Here is a 20190-nt window from a genome sequence, read left to right on the forward strand (position 1 = left end):
TTTAAATACTTCAGAATATATCATGTTGATGATGAGTCAAGCAGCTGTATGTATGCTATTCGTTATACGTAGCAAAATAAGCTTAGTGCAAGGCAACTAAGCGCTTTTTCTACTTGCCCAGGGTCAGATGAACTTATGGATTCCATTGTTATGTTTCTATGTGCAGTTTGAAAGAAGCTAACTAGCGTTAGCTCAATGACTGGAAGTCTACTGGAACAGTTACTTGATCAGCTCTTTAACCCCATTGTCTCTGTGTGTTGTGACACTGTGCTAAATGGCATATACTGTAGGTTTGGCTCTACAGAGCTGAAGAAGGAGTTTCTGCTGCCCTCCATAATGGGAGACAAAGTGGCCTGTCTGGGAGTGAGTGAAGTCGGAGCTGGCTCAGATGTTGCTAGTACGTTGCCTTCATTTAGTATCCCACTAGTATTTTATTATGGCCTGACTTCCGCTCATCCCTAAAGCAGATTCTCAGTAAACACTCAACCAATCTGGGACGGAAAAGGAGGCTCAATCTATTTCTAATCCGGGGGACATCAGAGCACCAGCATGATTAAAACACTCTTAATGACAAATGATAGCATGAAAATAACAAATATATATTTTCTCCCTTGTTTCATCTTGTTCAAAGCAGGAAGAACTTCAAGGCATGCTTATCTGTGCACCTACACTGATTTGGAAAATAAAGAATGATTTTTGTTCTGTTTAGAGTAATATCACTCCAGGCTCTAATCGGGCACCAATCAATTGTTAATCTATACCAGGGTTCCCCAACTGGCGGGACCGCGTGTGATTTTATTTATCCCCCCCAAGTTTACTGAGTATGAAAAAAAAATATATATATATATATATTTATTTTTTTTAAATAATTTTTATTGTTGGACATAGAAGAAAGACTAAAAACACCAGCAATTTGGTTCCAAGTGATATTAATTTTGGAAATCTGTTCCAAAGTATTCCCACGCAAAATAGAGAGACTTTTGGTAATGTGGACACCTGCTCGTCAAACATCTCATTCCAAAATCATGGACATTAATATGGAGTTGGTCCCGCTTTGCTGCTATAACAGCCACTCTTCTGGGAAGGCTTTCCACTAGATGTTGGAACATTGCTGCGAGGACTTGCTTCCATTCAGCCACAAGAGCATTAGTGAGGTCGGGCACTGATGTTGGGCGATTAGGCCTGGCTTGCGGTCGGTGTTACAATTCATCCCATAGGTGTTGAGGTCAGGGCTCTGTTCAGGCCCGTCAAGTTATTCAACTACGATCTCGACAAACCATTTCTGTATAGACCTTGCTTTATGCATGGGGGCATTGTCATGCGGAAACAGGAAAGGGCCTTCCCCAAACTGTTGCCACAAAGTTGGAAGCACAGAATCATCTAGAATGTCATTGTATGGTGTAGCGTTAACATTTCCCTTCACTGGAACTAAGGGGCCTAGCCTGAACCATGAAAAACAGCCCCAGACCATTATTCCTCCTCCACCAACCTTTACAGTTGGCACTATGCATTGGGGCAGGTAGCCTGGCAATCCGCCAAACCCAGATTTGTCGTTCGGACTGCCAAATAGGGAAGCGTGATTCATCACTCCAGAGAACACGTTTCCACTGCTCCAGAGTCCAATGGCGGCAGGCTTTACATTACTCCAGCCGACGCTTTGCATTGCGCATGGTGATCTTAGGCTTGTGTGCGGCTGCTCGTACATGGAAACCCATTTAATGACGCTCCTGACGAACAGTTCTTATGCTGACATTGCCTCCAGAGGCAGTTTGGAACTCAGTAGTAAGTATTGCAACAGCACTTACAGTTGACCGGGGCAGCTCTAGCAGGGCAGAAATTTGGCAAACTGACTTGTTGGAAAAGTGGCATCCTATGACGATGCCACGTTGCAAGTCACTGAGCTCTTCAGTAAGGCCATTCTACTGCCAATGTTTGTCTATGGAGATTGCATGGCTGTGTGCTTGACTTTATACACCTGTCAGCAACAGGTGTGGCTGAAGTAGCCGAATCCACTCATTTGAAGGGGTGTCCACATACTTTTGTGTATATATAGTGTATATGTGATCGTATACAAATGTAAGCAGGGTTTGAAATGTTTTAGTCAAATATTAAATCTGTTTGGCCTTCTTGCTGTCAATTTGCAGTCTATAAATGATTTGTAAATATGTTCCGGCACGCTGACCATCCGCTCAAGAAGAAATCTTCCCGCGGTTGAATCTATATTGAACAAAAATATAAATGCAACATACAACAATTTCAACCATTTTACTGAGTTACAGTTCATATGAGGAAATCAGAAATACATTCATTAGGCCCTAATCTATGGATTTCACATGACTGGGCAGGTGCACAGCCATGGATGGGTCTGGGAGAGCATAGGCTCACCCACTGGGGAGCCAGGCCCAGCCAATCAGAATGTGTTTTTCCCCACAAAAGGGCTTTATTACAGACAGAAATACTTCTGTTTCATCAGCTGTCCGAATGGCTGGTCTCAGATAATCCTGCAGGTGAAGAATCCGATGTGGAGGTCCTGGGCTTGCATGGCTACACGTGGTCTGCGGTTGTGAGGCCAGTTAGGCGTACTGCCAAATTCTCTAAAACGACGTTGGAGGCAGCTTATGGTAGAGAAATTAACATTCAATTCTCTGGCAACAACTCTGGTGGACATTCCTGCAGTCAGCATGCCAATTGCGTGTTCCCTCAAAATGTAGACATCTGTGGCATTGTGTTGTGTGACAAAACTGCACATTTTAGAGTGGCCTTTTATTGTACCCAGCACAAGATGCACCTGTGTAATGATCATGCTGTTTAATCAGCTTCTTGATATGCCACACCTGTCAGGTGGATGGATTATCTTGGCAAAGGAGAAATGCTCACTGAGAGGGATGTAAACAAATTTGTGCACAACATTTGAGAGAAATAAGCTTTTTGTGCATATGGAACATTTCTGGATATTTTTTATATTATCAATCTGACCTCATGGAAATTGTATCTCAACTCCAGCAGTGTTCCCCATAGTGTGATTCCTTTTGGGCTGTGTGTTAAGACAGGGGTGGGCCACAGTTTTTTGGAAAAGGTTGTTCTACAGAACAAGTCATATATTTTTTCTCTCCCCCCCCCCCCCCCCCAGCCATCAAGACGAACGCGGTGCGTGAAGGGGATGAGTATGTGGTGAACGGTGGTAAGATGTGGACCACTAACGGCACCCAGGCTGACTGGATGTGTCTCCTGGCCAACACCAGTGACGGTCCGTCTCACAAGAACAAGTCCCTCATCTGTCTGCCTATGAACTCTCCTGGTGAGACACAATTATATATACTTAGTCTACAAAAACTCTCCAATCGTCAATAGCTTCATCTCCAGTTATTGACCTTATGTTCTGAAATTGATAGCGGGCTATTGTTGAGGGCCAAATCCTAATTAGAGATTCTGTTAGAATTTGTGCTAAGCTCCCATTTTAAGGTTAAGTGCCTTGCTCAAGGGCACATCAACTTTTCACCTAGTCAGCTCTGGGATTTGACGAAAGCGACCTTTCTGTTACTGGCCGAATGCTCTTAACCGCTAGGCTTCCTGCTGCTCTCCATCTCACATCGATACATGCATTAAGCCGATCTCAAGTTGGGATCTATCAACTATAGATGATTACATTTATATTCACATTTTAGTAATACCTCTGATTACTCACAACATTTTCAGTGTTCTGTGCAGAAGCCAATGTCCAAGACCAAGGGATTATTATAATCTCCAGACTGTTATAATTTGTTAACCTGTCTGGCTCTGGCGTTCCGCTAGCGGAACTCCTCCCACATTCCACTGAAAAGGCAGAGCGCGAAATTCAAAAAATATTTTTTAGAAATATTTAACTTTCACACATTAACAAGTCCAATACAGCAAATGAAAGATACACATCTTGTGAATCCAGTCAACATGTCCGATTTTTTAAATGTTTTACAGCGAAAACACCACATATATTTATGTTAGCTCACCACCAAATACAAAAAAGGACAGACATTTTTCACAGCACAGGTAGTATGCACAAAGCCAACCAAGAACCAACCAAACTAACCAAGAAACAACTTCATCAGATGACAGTCTTATAACATGTTATACAATAAATCTATGTTTTGTTCGAAAAATGTGCATATTTGAGGTATAAATCAGTTTTACATTGCAGCTACCATCACAGCTACCGTCAGAAATAGAACCGAAGCAGCCAGAGTAATTACAGACACCAACGTCAAATACCTAAATACTCATCATAAAACATTTCTGAAAAATCGATGGTGTACAGCAAATTAAAGACAAACATCTTGTGAATCCAGCCAATATTTCCGATTTTTTAAGTGTTTTACAGCGAAAACACAATATAGCATTATATTAGCTTACTACAATAGCCTACCACACTACCGCATTCATTCATCAAGGCACGTTAGCGATAGCAATAGGCACGTTAGCGATAGGGAATAAACCAGCAAAAGATATTAATTTTCACTAACCTTCATAAACCTTCATCAGATGACAGTCCTATAACATCAGGTTATACATACACTTATGTTTTGTTCGAAAATGTGCATATTTAGAGCTGAAATCAGTGGTTATACATTGTGCTAACGTAGCATCTTTTTCCCAGAATGTGCGGATATTTTTATGACACTCCAACTATTCTGACCAAATAACTATTCATAAACGTTACTAGAAAATACATGTTGTATAGGAAATGATAGATACACTAGTTCTTAATGCAATCGCCGTGTTAGAATTCTAAAAATAACTTCATTACGACATCCAGCTTAGGTATAGCGAGAGAGTGCCCAAACTCTGGGCGCAAACGACTATTTCACATGTTCGACAGATATATGAAATAGCATCATAAAATGGGTCCTACTTTTGATGATCTTTCATCAGAATGTTGTACAAGGGGTCCTTTGTCGGGAACAATCGTTGTTTGGATTTAGAATGTCCTCTTCTCCAGTCAATTAGCACGGAAAGCTGGCAAAGTGGCGCTAAGCTCTCCTTCCTGAACAAAGGCACACAACGCAACACGCCTAACGTCCCAAATCAATTTCAATAATCTAATAAAACTATATTGAAAAAACATACTTTACGATGATATTGTCACATGTATCAAATAAAATCAAAGCCGGAGATATTAGTCGTCCATAACGACAGCTTTACAGAAGGCAATACCAGGTCCCTTCACGCGCTCTCCAGAAAACAGGAAACTGGTGACACGTCATGCCGAGAGCTATTATTCGACCCCAGATCAAGTTACACACTCCATTTCTTCTCTCACTGCTTGTCGACATCTAGTGGAAGACGTATGAAGTGCATGTATTCTAATAAATATCAAGGACATTAATAGGCAGGCAGTAGAACAGTGCATCGATTTCAGATTTTCCACTTCCTGTCAGGAAGTTTGCTGCAAAAGGAGTTCTGTTTTACTCACAGATATAATTCAAACGGTTTTAGAAACTAGAGAGTGTTTTCTATCCAATAGTAATAATAATATGCATATTGTACGAGCAAGAATTGAGTACGAGGCCGTTTAAATTGGGCACGATTTTCCCCCAAAGTGAAAACAGCGCCCTCTGTCCTCAACAGGTTAAGACTCCATTAGGGAGCTACCGGATGGCCTCTGGTATCCCAGCCAAGATACACATGATGACGCCTCTCTCTGTTTTCCTCACAGGGGTTCACATCGCCCGTAAGATCGACAAGATGGGGATGAGGTCTTCTGACACGGCAGAGGTCTTCTTCGATGACGTGCGCGTGCCTTGCAAGAACCTCATTGGTCAGGAGGGGATGGGCTTCACTTATCAAATGCTTCAGTTCCAGGAAGAGAGACTTTGGGCGTGTGGCAACAGTAAGCACACCTCTCCTATTCCGTCCTGTTCCCTTCCTCTCTCCCTCGCCAAAGAATTTCTGTAAGCCCAAAGACTTGAAACACATTTTTTTTTTTATAATGAGTCATTCAAAGGGGTTTCTGCATGTCAGCCAGTGTAAATAAAAGGTCTTTAGCAAATAAATAAGCTGGAATATCTCATTGATGGTGACGGGAAGTTCTTGAAAGCTTCCTGCTTGTTATATCCCAGTTAATTTAGTCTGGGCTTGATAACAGTCAGTCTGAGTAGGTTGTTAGCCTTTTTGGTATTTTTTGTTGTATTTTATTAGGATCCCCATTAGCTGTTGCAAAAGCAGCAGCTACTCTTCCTGGGGTCGTCACACAAACACACACACAGATACACATACCCACACTGATGAATCACTATATGACTCCATCAATTTGTATCATCCACCCACTTCCAAGTTAAACTAGTGATACCCTTTGAAATGCAAAAAAATAAAGGACGAACTTCCTCACACAGCAAATAGTTCACAGCCTCTGCACATTCCACCCTCTGTAACACAAACGACAAACAACATCTATATAGAGCCATTTCTCTGCCACGGCATGAAAAGTTGCACGTGCAGTTCGGAATCAGAAAGCTCTTTGTTTACGTAGCAGTGGATACGATCACACACAACTTGAAATGCAGCTCATGCAAGTAAACAAACACATAATCAGATGGTCATCTCAGATGTTATCATAGATTGATTACCTAGCAAGCCAGCCAGCCAAGTTAAAATATCCCAAATAGAGCTAGTTAAAGCCAGAAGAATAATATACTTGTTAAACATAAGTATAGCCATCAGTCTTGCATGTTTTCATGGTCATCACTCACTCACTGTTGAGTTTGTCAAGGTCCAGACTTTAGCGTTAGCTATCCTGCTACTACAGCGCTTGTTGGTGTGGAGTTGCGCAGTTACACATAACTCGAACTTGACGTTTGCTTGTAAACAAAATAATTCTCAATAGTACCGTTTATTTCCCCTTCAGTTCTAACCATGATGGACAACATCATCCAGGAGACCATTCAGTACACCAGACAGAGGAAGATCTTCAAGATGCCTGTTCTCTACCACCAGTCAGTCCACTTCAGACTGGCTGAGCTGGAGACAGAGATCGAGCTGCTGCGTTCCCTCCTCCATCGCTCCACAGGTGGGTCTGCTCAAGATAAGATAATGACTGCATCCCAAATGGCACTCCATTCCCTATGTGGCGCATTACTTTTGACCACGACCCAAAGAGCAATGGTCAATGTAGTGCACTACATAAGGAGTATGGTGAGTCCCAACTCAGACAATTACTGATTTCTATGGGGAAATGTTGTTTGCAGCTTGGCCTTGTGGATAGATTAAAGACATCAAACATAAACACTGGAAATAAGACAGATACCAACCAGATACGTGTTAGGGAAGCTACTCTGAAAATACAGTTTACCATGCTACCAATTACTTCACACTGGAAATAAGACAGATACCAACCAGATACGTGTTAGGGAAGCTACTCTGAAAATACAGTTTACCATGCTACCAATTACTTCACACTGGAAATAAGACAGATACCAACCAGATACGTGTTAGGGAAGCTACTCTGAAAATACAGTTTACCATGCTACCAATTACTTCACACTGGAAATAAGACAGATACCAACCAGATACGTGTTAGGGAAGCTACTCTGAAAATACAGTTTACCATGCTACCAATTACTTCACACTGGAAGAAGTAAAGCTAAGCTAGAACTACCCTTAAGAAAAACATCCTTTACTTAACTAAAGGTATTTTGAATAAGTAGTTCATGACATTCAAACTACTTTGTGATAAATAATCATATATATATATAATAGACTACAAATTGCAAGAACAGGTCACTTTGGAGTCAGATGTTAACAGAATGTTTCAAGTGAGAATTAGGAAGGTCTGATGCCAGAAAAAGAAAGGACATTCTTGCCTACTTTACCCATATTTTCTATTATTTTGGCAGAAACAGTAGTGTGTAATTCCAGTAGTTAGCTGCAACGCTGCATGGCAAAAACAGTAACTAACACTAAAAACAATACCAAGATTAGAATTTAGTTCAACTACCACCAAGCTACTGCAAAATGTACTTAAGTTATGTAGTTGTTACTCTGGTTCACTACTCTCCAACACTGCCAGATAAATACAATCAGTTAGGTGCAGCTATGTATGATTCATAATAATAAGCTGTAAACTTTCAAATCTAGGCCAGTAACACAACACATCATCTAATAATGGTCATTGTCAGGAGACTGGACACATCTGGCTGTTGGCCGGGTTCCATGGCCTTTGAGGGGGTTTAACTAATGCTCAACCACTTTACCAGACAGTAGCTTCAATGCACTAGTGCAGCTGTTAATTGCTTCATTAGATAGGGACTAGAGGCATCTGTTTGGCACAAATAGACACTGTCCACATCCCAATTCTCCCATTCCCTCTAAACTGATCTGACATTAAAGATCAATGACAATAATATCAGTAAGTAAGATCAGTTTATGACTTGAGTGAAACACGTCCTAAATCTTGGCATCAACCTCTTCCCTGTGTCTCCCATCCCCAGCTCTGTACATCAAGGGCAACGATGTGACTAAGCTGGCGTCCATGGCTAAGCTGAAGGCAGGCCGTCTGTCCAGGGAGGTGGGGGACAGCTGCCTGCAGTACTGGGGAGGAATGGGCTTCACCAGCGATGTCCTGGTCAGCAGGTTTTACAGGTGAGTGGAGAAGAAGAAACTCCTAAAAGGAGGTTCAGGATTGCAGCTTAGTTCCTTTCAATGATGTTTATTGCAGATGTGATTTGGAGTAAGCTCCTTTGTTAAAGCACTGAATAAACTCTGCGACACATTGTGAAGGTTACAAGTTCTGCTTATAAACTTGTCATAAACATGACTAAATATTTAGTTTGCTAACTATTCATGAACTTTATATCATTTATATTTTATCATTCATTCATATATTTATTAATGTATAAAATATACTTAACAAAAATATAAATGCAACATGCAACAATTTTACTGAGTTACAGTTCATATAAGGAAATCAGTCAATTGAAATAAATTCATTAGGCCCTAATCTATGGATTTCACATGACTGGGAATACAGATATGCATCTGTTGGTTACAGATACCTTAAAAAAAAGTTAGGGGTGTGGGTCAGAAAACCAGTCAGTATCTGGTGTGACCACCGTTTTCCTCATGCAGCGCGACACATCTCCTTCACGTTGAGTTGATCAGGCTGTTGATTGTGGAATGTTGTCCCACTCCTCTTAAATGGCTGTGTGAAGTTGCTGGATATTGGTGGGAACTGGAACGCACTATTGTACACGTCGATCCAGAGCTTCCCAAACATGCTTAATGAGTGACATGTCTGGTGAGTATACAGGCAATGGAAGAACTGGGACATTTTCAGTGTCCAGTAATTTTGTACAGATCCTTGCGACATGGGGCTGTGAATTATCATGCTGAAACATGAGGTGATGGGGGCAGATGAATGGCACGACAACGGGCCTCAGGATCTCATCACGGTATCTCTGTGCATTCAAATTGCCATCGATAAAATGCAATTGTGTTTGTTGTCCGTAGCTTAGGCCTGCCCATGCCATAACCACACAGCCACCATGGGGCACTCTGTTTACAACGTTGACATCAGTAAACCGCTCGTCCACACAACGCCATACACGTGGTCTGCGGTTGTGAGGCCTGTTGGACGTACTGCCAAATTCTCTAAAATGACATTGAAGGCGGCTTATGGTAGATAAATGAACATTAAATGATATGGCAACAGCTCTGGTGGACATTCCTGTAGTCAGCATGCAAATTGCATGCTCCCTCAAAACTTGAGACATCTGTGGCATTGTGTTGTGACAAAACTGCACATTTTAGTGGCCTTTTATTGTTCCCAGCACAAGGTGCACCTGTGTAATGATCATGCTGTTTAATCAGCTTCTTGATATGGCACACCTGTCAGGTGGATAGATTATCTTGGCAAAGGAGAAATGCTCACTAACAGGGATGTAAACAAATTTGTGCACAAAATTTGAAAGAAATACGCTTTTTGTGCGTATGGAACATTTATGGGACCGTTTATTTCAGCTCATGAAACACCGGACCAACACTTTACATATTGCGTTTATATTTTTGCTCAGTGTATTATAAGGAGATGTGCAAATAAAGTATTAGCAAACTCAAAAGGAGTTTATTTAACCCACTGGTGTATGCTGTCCTTTCACTGATCAGATGATGCCATTCAGGCCTCTTTACTTCTTACAGTAGTACACTAATCAACCACGGTTGATACTACTGTAGTCTAATTACAGTGACACGCAGTGGCGTGGCAAATGAAGACGTTATATGGGCTGGATCCCAAATGGCACCCTATTCCCTATTAGTGCACTACTTTGGCCAGAGCCTGATGGGCCCTGGTTAAAAGTAGTGGACTATATAGGGAATAGGGTGCCATTTGAGACATATTATGATGGGCATCTGGGGGTCAAAGGGCAGGTCTTACTGCCACTGTCTGGGTCAGTTAAAAGGTCTCCGTTTCATCACATCCACAGAACCTTGCTATATACAAATACTATGTATATGCAGATGGGTAGTGTAAGGAGGATATTAATGTACGGTAAGTTCATAACCAGTTGAGCTACCATTTGAGTCAATACAGTTAAGCAACGGTGCTGTTTTTTCACTGCGAAGAGTTGACTTTCAATACTAGTTAATTCCACAAACATTCTGGATATTCAGATTGGTAATTTTGCTCAAGAAATTAAACTTAATTCAGGCATCTAATCAGAAACGAGTCCCTATTGTCGCACTTCATGGACAAAATTCATGTGGCTTTCATGAATACGGCCGAGGTAATAGCTTTCATTGAATGACCTGTGTCCATTTTGCGCTTATTCTTTTTGTCTTGTTTAAATACGCAGAGACGCCAGGTTACTGTCCATTGGAGGCGGCGCTGATGAGGTCATGCTGTCGATCATCTGCAAGTACATGGACACCCTACCCAAGCCCCCACCCAAGAAGTGATGTCACAGTGCCAGTATGGCTTTCCCTTGTGCTGCACCTCAATCCAGAACATTGTTCCCATTCCTATGCTTCTCTATAATGACTGGATAGGTGGAAGTGATACCTCTTAGTTAATGCCATATTGCTTACACCTATCCAGTCCATGAAGGGGAGTGAGCGAGGTCAGAAGGAACAGAACCATTTTCTGGAATTTAATGAACACATCAGAATTGCAGTTGAAGATTTTAATTTGTTAATCAATTTAACCACTATTCATGCTGTGTTGCACTTATGAAAATGCATGTAATGTTTTTCAAATTGTGCCTCCATGTTTCCATTCTGGGGAAACATGCCTAAGATTATATTTCTTTATGACAATTGAAAACGGCAGTCCTACAGTAGTTGTGAATTTGTAATCAATGTCTAAGATCAAGTTTTTGTAGATGGTCTCAGGAATACAATGTACCGCTGTGTAAAATAAACGAAAGGCTATATACCTCAATCTTTTGTGACTTATAGAAAAACAATCACTCTCTGGACCGTCAAATTCAAAACATTTTACATCAGTCAACGGGAGAACAGTCTCTGTTGATGGGACAGGAAATGTTTGAAGTGAGCGCGTACCCTAATTTATTCCTCAAAACAAATAAACAAGATGTTTGTTTATAGTGGAACTCGAATTGTTAGACACTGTATTGATCAAATGTTAAATCAGTCTCACATTGGATCAAGCAACCTCTTTGACAGCCAACCCAATTCCAATCTTTTTTCACTAATCAGCTCTGAAAAATGTGATTGGGAAAAAGATCAGAATTGGGCTGCCTGTGTAACACATGTTACTGCTTAGCCTTGCCAGATTTGTTGATGCAATAGATCACTCATCCTGTATCATCGTTAAGGGACTCTGTATGAAAGTGTTACATGACAAACGTAAACGTATGGCAGTGTCTACTCATTCCATCAGGGTACTACTCATCCCTATTGCACATTGTCATTGATGATTTGGGGGGGGGGGGTCTTCTCAAACATTAAGCACATTCTTACAGTCATTGTCATCATCCTGGTCTTCTGATGCAGAGGTGCACGCATGGCACAGACTGGGGAAGGAAACACGAGGCAGGGAGGGAAAAGCCGAGGCAGGGAGGGAAAAGCCGGGGCAGGGAGGGAAAAGCCGGGGCAGGGAGGGAAAAGCCGGGGCCTCCTGTAACGTATCACCTCAGTTTGATAAACCAGTAAAGGATGGTGAAGACCAAGAAGCAGAAGAACAGCATGTAGCACAGGAGCTTGGTCTGACTTCCCCTGGAAAGCTGCTTCACTCTCCCTATGGTGGCCCCCAGCAAACCACCTGTTGAGTCAAAGTCTGAGTCCTGTTAGGAGGAAAAATAACAAAACAATACATCCAGTGACATGTTTTGCAGTCCTGATTTGAATTGCTCTGAAATGTGTAATAGGGTAAATCCATTTGAATTCAATCACTTTTTGACAGCACTCTTTATGAATAGAACGAACCCTTCCATACATTTTTGCCCATTGTAGAAGTGCTCAGAAAGTGACTTTGGACCTGAATGCCAGAACATTCCAGTGCTAACAGTTATATTTTGCATACCATGAAACAGCCATGTCTTCATCACTGGAAAATATAAATGGTTGAGAAACAAGGTCAAACAATTTTTTACATTTCCTGAAAAAAAAGTTGAATGTAATTTAACCTTAAATGTCAATTATCTAAACACGTGAACTCCAATTTTTTCCCCCTTCATATTAGCATATGCTGTAGCTTAGACCCTATTTTACATCTGAGGTTGTGTGTTGTTCCTGTCATAGGTTTCCTCTATAGGAAACTGATTCAAATCATAGAAATAGAGTAGACATGACCATTTAAGTTAACATTCGACAGTGGGTGGACCGGCGGCCATCTTTGTGGTAGTAATTAGAAGTTGAAATGGCACCCACTGTATTCAAGAGCATGTGTCTCAACACAAAAACCTCAGATGTAAAGTAGGGTCTAATCTACAACATGTGTGAATATGAGAGTTTTTAAAAATGTTTTATAATTGAGGTTAAGGTTAAAATAACACATTACATTTTTTCTTTTATAAATAATTAAGTTGTTTCACAAACCTGTTTATACACTTTTAAATTGCAGCAGACTCAACTGTTTATCTTTTGCAGTGATGAAGACATGGATGTCTCATGATAGTATGGTGAGGTATGCAAAATGGGTCAACTTTGAGCGCCTCCATCTCCTGAATGTTTTGGCATTCGGGTCCAAAAAGTCACCTTCTGAGCACTTCTACAATGGGCAAAAATGTATGGAAGGTTTTGTTCAAATCTAAAGGGATGCTGTCAAAAAGTGATTGAACTCATATGGTTTTACCCTATAGCCTATCTGTTGAGCAATATTGTGACCTGTTATGGATGCCAACTAAGCTTTTAATGAATTGTGCAATCTGGTAGAAGAGGGTATAGATAAAGGAGATTTGTGTGAATGCTTCTGGAGTTGAGTAATTATGTATAGTAACCTATAGGAGTGGGTAATATTTGGGGAGACCTATTCTACTCCAAACCTCTTCTACAATATGCTACTCAAAATATTGCAAAATACGATAAATCGTTTTGCACCTTTAATGACAATCATTCCACTGTGCAATTTGTGTTTATTTACAATATTATACAGTAGTCACGTTCTCATTAAATAATGTGTGGCAAAAATGTAGACACTGATACAGCCTAACTGATAAAACTGCACAGTTTTGATTTGTCAAGTTAAAATAGTCTTGAACATCACCATATATCGTCTTGTATTTCACGATATATCGTCAATGTTAAATACCACAATCTTCAATTTAATCATATAGCTAGCTATGGGGCCAAACCCTAGTAGCCTATATACGCATGACTGAACATGTCACTTGCTTACCATATCGTCCAACATGTTTTTTTGGTATTTCACTTCTGTTCCGATATCTATTGACAACTGTAGCAGGACAAACATTAAATCGTGTTACCAAAGGAATGAATAACAACATGAGACAGTTACTGGAAAACTCTGTGAACAGGAAATACTAACATGCTTCAAGGCGCTGACTTTGGCTCTCAGACCCTCTTGTAAGTGTTCATTTTCCTCTTCGTACGCGCTGTATCCACTGGCCACAACATTTTCAAGAGGTCCTCCTTCGCCTGTGACACAATGAACAAACCCAATGAGCTGACTGTATCACTAAAAATAAACGTATTTCGTTAGCAAACGTTACCTATCTATGAAGGCCTGTAGGTAACATGATTAGCAAGCTAAGACAGTTCGCTAGTTATAGCTAATGCTGTCCTGATGTAGTAAAGTTAGCTAGATACAGAGGCTTTATTTCGTTAAAATGTATACTGTTAGCTAGCTAACTTTAGCTATTGAATGAACGTCCTCTATTTAAAACGGGGGGGGGCATGAGTCTTACCCAAACCTGCTCGTCTCATTTTGATTTATTCAATTAAAAAATCCTAACTGTAACACTTAGGTGCTAATGTGTATCAAAGCAGTAGTGTTGTTGGTGGTAGATAGCTAGCTAGCAACACGAATTCAGCAGAAGAGGAAACGCCAAGACATCGTACGGAAACCTGATAAGGCAAATGTTTACATGGATGACTCCGCCCACTCACCGCCTGGGTCAAGTTACTTCAATGAGGTTTTGGTTACATTTTGAATAGCTAGCTCAACTCACCCGAGAGCAATGATAACAAAAAAATCGAATTAATTGCCATCGCCAATCAATAGTTCATCACAGGGAGTGCAGCGGATTTCATTTCAAATGTACAATGGGGCATCATAGGCTGCGTTTAGACAGACAGCTCAATTCTGTCTATTTTTCAGTAATTGGTCTTTTGACTAATCAGATCATATTTCAAAAAGCTCTGATGTGAAAAGATCTGATGTGATTGCTCAAAAGACCAATTAGTGAAAAAAATATCAGAGTTGGGCTGCCTGTGTTAATACAGCCACAGCCATTAATTTGCTAGCTATCATACATTAGGTGTTTATTAATAATTATGTACTTAATATAAGTAAACATGCACTCATAATTGACTGTAGCACATATAAAGCACCAACAAGCTACAGGTGGCTGAAAACACAAAGTACAAAACCCATAGATGTGTAATAAGCATGGTGATTACAACCATTCCAGGTTGCAGCCATTGATCATACAAAATATAAAATCACCTGTACACTCAAGATTAGTCTGCTTGGCAATTTGGCAAATAGAACAAAGATAACTTTAATAGGCTATACAGCAAGTTTCAAAGTATTTGTTTTCTACCTCCCCCACCCCCCTCATACATGGGGGCATGCAATACCAAAGAGGAAAGTAATGTTCGTTCTTGGCAATATGACCTGTAACTGTGGCGTAAGGCATGATGACCGATGAAGAAGTATTAGCCCATTTCCTCCTATAATCCTCTCCTGATTAATATCATATTTAGAGTTCCACTATCCAACTATGGGGCTCCCCCTTTCATTAGTAAGGGATGACACGAAATGAAGAGAGCATGTAACAGAGGGCATGTAATTACATGCGTAAACCTCAAAGGACGGGTAGTCATGTAATAGGCTACATATTGAAGGACAAACAAACACTGATGAAGACATAGTTATCTTTCCTCTGATTTATTAGGCCTATCCAGAGTACTGAAATAGTGAATTAGTGATATAATTGAAATGCCCGTAAAATATTCTAGGTGTAGCGAGGAAAATAATGTATAATAGGTTGATACTTGAAGATTTAGGCTGCGGTCCAAACACTTAAAGACACACCCTCATCCACTTACCCTCACCTTATGCCCTTGGGGGAATCCCCTTCGCCATCTTGGAGGGTGGTCCAAATGATTAGCCAAGCAAGGGAAGTTTGCAACATAAGCCCCTCAGCCCTTGTTTTTAGTGGGCTTTGCAAGTGTACGATTATGTTCACTCCGGGCCTGAAACTCCCCATAATTCAATTTGCGACGATTGTACATCGGCTAAGAAAAGTCTGCAAAAACTTAAAAACAACATCAATGGAGAAGTCAACATACAAGTGTAAGTAAAAACGAATGCAAATAAGTAAAAAATTGTGCTACTAATGCACATGACGGCACAAACACGTCTCATAAAAAGTAAATATGTTTTTGTTTGGTTATCTTTTGGAAATTGTAGACATAAAACATTTTTATTCTTCAGAAGTTCCAGCTAGGCAAGCTAATGTCAGTTAGCTAATTAATTTGCTAGCTATCATACATTAGGTGTTTATTAATAATTATGTACTTAATATAAGTAAACATGCACTCATAATTGACTGTAGCACATATAAAGCACCAACAAGCTACAGGTGGCTGAAAACACAATCATCGTGGGATGAATGAGTGATGAATTTCCGGCCAAGGGTGGTCCATTTAAAAATCATTCCTTCCTCCCTCGCCCCTTGCCCTGCAAGTGTATACTCGTCAGACGTCATCAGAAGTGTCCACTTAATTTGAGGGCTGAGGGGATACGGTGTGTCTTTTAAGTGTTTGAAGGCAATTTTCCCACGTTAGCAGGGCGTACGGTGCATTCGAAAGTATTCAGACCCCTTCAATTTTTGCAAATTTATTACAAATAAAAACTAAAATATCACAGTTACAAACTGTAAGTATTCAGACCCTTTACGCAGTACTTTATTGAAGCACCTTTCGCAGTGATTACAGCCTCGAGTCTTTTTGCTCAGTTTGGCCAGGTAGTTAGCTCTTGGAAGAGTCTTGGTGGTTCCAAACTTCTTATATTTAAGAATGATGGAGGCCACTGTGTTCTTGGGGACCTTCAATGCTGCAGACATTGTTTGGTATCCTTCCCCAGATCTGTGCCTTGACACAATCCTGTCTCTGAGCTCTACAGACAATACCTTCGATCTCATGGCTTGGTTTTTGCTCTGACATGCACTGTCAACTGTGGGACCCTATATATACAGGTGTTTGCCTTTCCAAATCGTTTTGAATTGAATTTACCACAGGTGGACTCCAATAAAGTTGTAGCAACATCTCAAGGATGATCAACATAAACAGGATGCACCTGAGCTCAATTTCAAGTCTCATAGCAAAGGGTCTGAATAGTTATGTAAATAAGGTATTTCTGTTTTTTATTTTTAGTAAATTAGCAAACATTTCTAAAACCTGTTTTTGCTTTGTCATGATTGGGTATTGTGTGTAGATTTAGGGGGGGAAAACAATGTAATCAATTTTAGAATAAGGCTGTAACGTAACAAAATGTGGAAAAAGGGAAGGGGTCTGAATACTTTCCGAATGCACTGTATGTGAGCACGCTCGTTCAGTTTGCCTAGATGAGTTCAGCCTTTACGGGCACTTCCCAAAAATGCAGAGAGAAAGAAAATATAGAAATAATAGACAAGTAAAACATGTAATAATACACAATGAGTAATGATAACTTTGTTATATGCAAGGGGTACAGGAAGGGCAGCCTGGGCCTTCTTCCAGGTGCGATGACAACGGAGCATATTGTCATGGACTGAGAACTGCCACTACAACCTCTTGGGTGGGGAATAAGGGGAGTTGATAACCCAGCGCAAACTCGAAGGGTGACATACCTGACGAGGTGTTGGTGAGGGTGTTGTGGGCATATTCCTCCCAGGGTTGCTGAGCACTCCAGGAGGAAGAGTTTGCCGAAGTTGCGCAGCGTAGGGCCGTCTCCAGCTCCTGATTGGCCCGTTCGGTCTGGCCGTTGATCTGGGGGTGATATCCAGATGAAAGACTGACATTGTCAAGTTTTGACCTCCTTCTTGTGCAATTCCCCACTTGAAAAGGACAGTCCCTCCACATGAAGATTTTAACTGGATTTCACTCAATAAATAGCCATGGAATCAGTTGTTTGTCTTTTATTTACCATTCTTTGGTTGGCAGTAAACAGGTGAAAAACCTCAAAAAAGAGATGACAAATACAAGTTATTATTTGAGTTGACAGCCTAATTAAATACACAAAATTATCCACATTCACCTCAGATAAACACATTTCTGCCATTATAAAATACAAGGTTTCCACTTTTAAGCAAATGTTTCCCAAAATAGAAACCCACCATTTTTAATCAAATGAGCAGAATCAGTATATTTTTATCTAAATTTGCATTTTAGCCAAATACATTCAAAATATTTTTAGTAGTAAAAAATTACATTTATTTTCTAATCAGTAGTTAAGCAGATACATCTTAAATTTTTTAACCAAAGATTTTTTAGACTATACATTTGTTACTGAATTAAGAACTTGGTTTACTAAGATTTCTACAAAGTTTAAATTACTTTTAACCATTTCAAACAAGTTCTTTGTCAACAATGAATTTGGCTCTTCTTACTTTTCCTTTATACCCCACAAACAACATTTGAAGTTATAAATACCACTGCAAAAGTCCTATCAAAGTTAAGAGTTAAGTCTGTGTTTTCCAGAGTATCATTAGCAGTCTAACCAAACATGGCCAATATGGCGCTTACCGGCTGTCCTTCACAGTTTTGTGGAGGGCTTGGACTTGCACAGTCACCTTGATCACAAAGATGAAGGTTCCTTGGTCTTGTGGTTTTATAAATGCTCCTTTCACTGCGGTCTAAAGACAACAGCAGAGCCAGGTGCTGGCACGCCCAGATTGCCTGGAAGATTTGTTCCACCTGGTTCACCACTGATTGAAGGAGGAGGAGTTTCACCACTGAGGAGCTCCCAGGCAGTTTGTCAGCACACCTCCCACTCAATCTTCCCACGGGAACCGATGGAAAGATCGTAAATCAGCACCTACATACTGCCGGTCAGCTCCGAGTTTGATCCTCAACTGGTAGCAAGACACCCAGGCGTCGAACATCTCTGTGCAGGACTGTGGTTTGCGTAGCTTCTTTCAGGACTTTGGCCGATGGCCTGTTTAGTGCGGGTTTTGTGACAGGAAGGCAGGAGCTTTGGACCACTTTGACGTTCACGTCTCGAACAATGCCCTTAGCATCTGGATTAACGCTCACCACCCGTCCTAGCTTGAATTGGCCCCTCACTGCATTTTGGTCACACAACCAGACAATACCTCCGACAGCAACGTTGCGATATGAAGTGTGCCATTTACTTCTCAGAAATAAGTTTGGGCCGGCAAGCTGGCTCCAAGACCTCCAGAATTTGTTGACCTGGTTCTGCATCTCTCTGAGTCTCTTGTAAGCGTAGTTCGCAAAGTCAAATGTTCTGATCTCACCGCTTGGAGAGGCCCGGCCCAGGAGAAGTGTGTTGGGTGACACATACTGCACGCTTTCTTCATGGCTCTGCACCCTGGCATCTATTGGGCATTCGTTGGCAAGGTTTGCAGCAAGTTGTAGTGTTGTCTGAAGCTCGCTGTAGCTAAGGCCAGTGTTGTTGCCCAGGCTCTGCAGTGCCTTCTTGAGAATGCGAACAGCGGCTTCAGCAGCCCCATTGCGGTGAGATGAGTCAGCAGGGTGAATTGTCCACTCCCATTTGGTACCTTTTTGAGCCGACATCTCTTCTATTGAAGTTCTATTCTGAGCATCCAGGAACTGGTACAGCTCTCTTAGGACAGGTTTGGCGCCGATGAAGTTTGTCCCCGGGTCGGACCAGATCTTTCTTGGGTGCCCTCTAATTGCAGTAAAGCGTTGGTAAACCATCAAGAAGCTCTGTCGACATTGTGTTGACCAGGTCTGCATGAATTGCCCTGCTGGCCATACAGCTGAAGACGACACCCCACACTTTCATTGAGACCCGTTTCTTGATGTCATCTTTGACAAGGTACGGTCCGAAGAGGTCGACTGTAGTGAACTCGAACGGAGCTGCAGGTGTGGCTCTTTCAGCAGGTAAGTCAGCCATTACCTGTTCGCACCTTCTTGCTCTTGACTTTTTGCAGAAAAGGCAGTTATCCACTACTTTTTGGGAAATTTTCCTTCCTTGGATGACCCAGGCTTTCCTCCTCATTTTCAGCAGGGTTGCAGCCACACCTTCATGACCCTCATCGTGCGCCTCCCGTGCCAATAAAGTAGAGACCCATGCATTGAAAGGCAGAAGGGGAACTGCAGCGCCATCCTCCCTGAAGCCATGGATTCTCCCACCGCAGACTAGTAACCCAGATTCTGGCTTTCTGTACACAACCAAGCGGTCCGTAGTGGTAGTTGGGAACGTCACCCCCTCTTGAGCAGCAAGATAGATGTCTCTTATTGCCTCTTGACGTTCTGTGGCGGTGATAACTCCTTTTGTGGGAATCGCCTCCCACTTTGGGGTCTCGATGGATTTTGTTGCAGATCTAAACTTTT

At 41.3% G+C, this 20190-nt stretch overlaps 2 protein-coding genes across 3 annotated transcripts in view; one reads left to right on the forward strand and one right to left on the reverse strand.

Annotated features, from left to right (window-relative positions):
- zgc:85777 (uncharacterized protein LOC405871 homolog) overlaps positions 1-11404 on the forward strand; it is a 48586-nt gene extending 37182 nt beyond the window's left edge. The window contains exons 4-9 of the mRNA XM_038965946.1: positions 291-397; positions 3131-3298; positions 5690-5863; positions 6878-7039; positions 8460-8610; positions 10821-11404. Of these exons, the coding sequence (XP_038821874.1) occupies positions 291-397; positions 3131-3298; positions 5690-5863; positions 6878-7039; positions 8460-8610; positions 10821-10923 (865 nt within the window). The 3' untranslated portion in view covers positions 10924-11404. The remainder of the gene's footprint in view (positions 1-290; positions 398-3130; positions 3299-5689; positions 5864-6877; positions 7040-8459; positions 8611-10820) is intronic.
- Positions 11101-14517, reverse strand: LOC120022111 (BET1 homolog). 2 transcript variants are annotated; one of them, XM_038965947.1, is made up of 4 exons: positions 14352-14513; positions 13973-14082; positions 13823-13879; positions 11101-12269 (listed from the first exon to the last, which is right to left on the reverse strand). In XM_038965947.1, exons 1-4 carry the CDS (start codon positions 14368-14370, stop codon positions 12114-12116), a joined length of 342 nt encoding a protein of 113 aa, XP_038821875.1. In that variant the 5' UTR covers positions 14371-14513; the 3' UTR covers positions 11101-12113. The 2 variants fall into 2 exon arrangements, with proteins under 2 accessions (XP_038821875.1, XP_038821876.1); XM_038965948.1 differs by lacking the exon at positions 13823-13879 and having other exon boundaries at positions 14352-14517.
- Positions 14518-20190: the final 5673 nt, after the last annotated feature.

This window comes from Salvelinus namaycush, chromosome 27, assembly GCF_016432855.1.
Source record: "Salvelinus namaycush isolate Seneca chromosome 27, SaNama_1.0, whole genome shotgun sequence".
NCBI classification, from domain to species: Eukaryota; Metazoa; Chordata; class Actinopteri; order Salmoniformes; family Salmonidae; genus Salvelinus; species Salvelinus namaycush.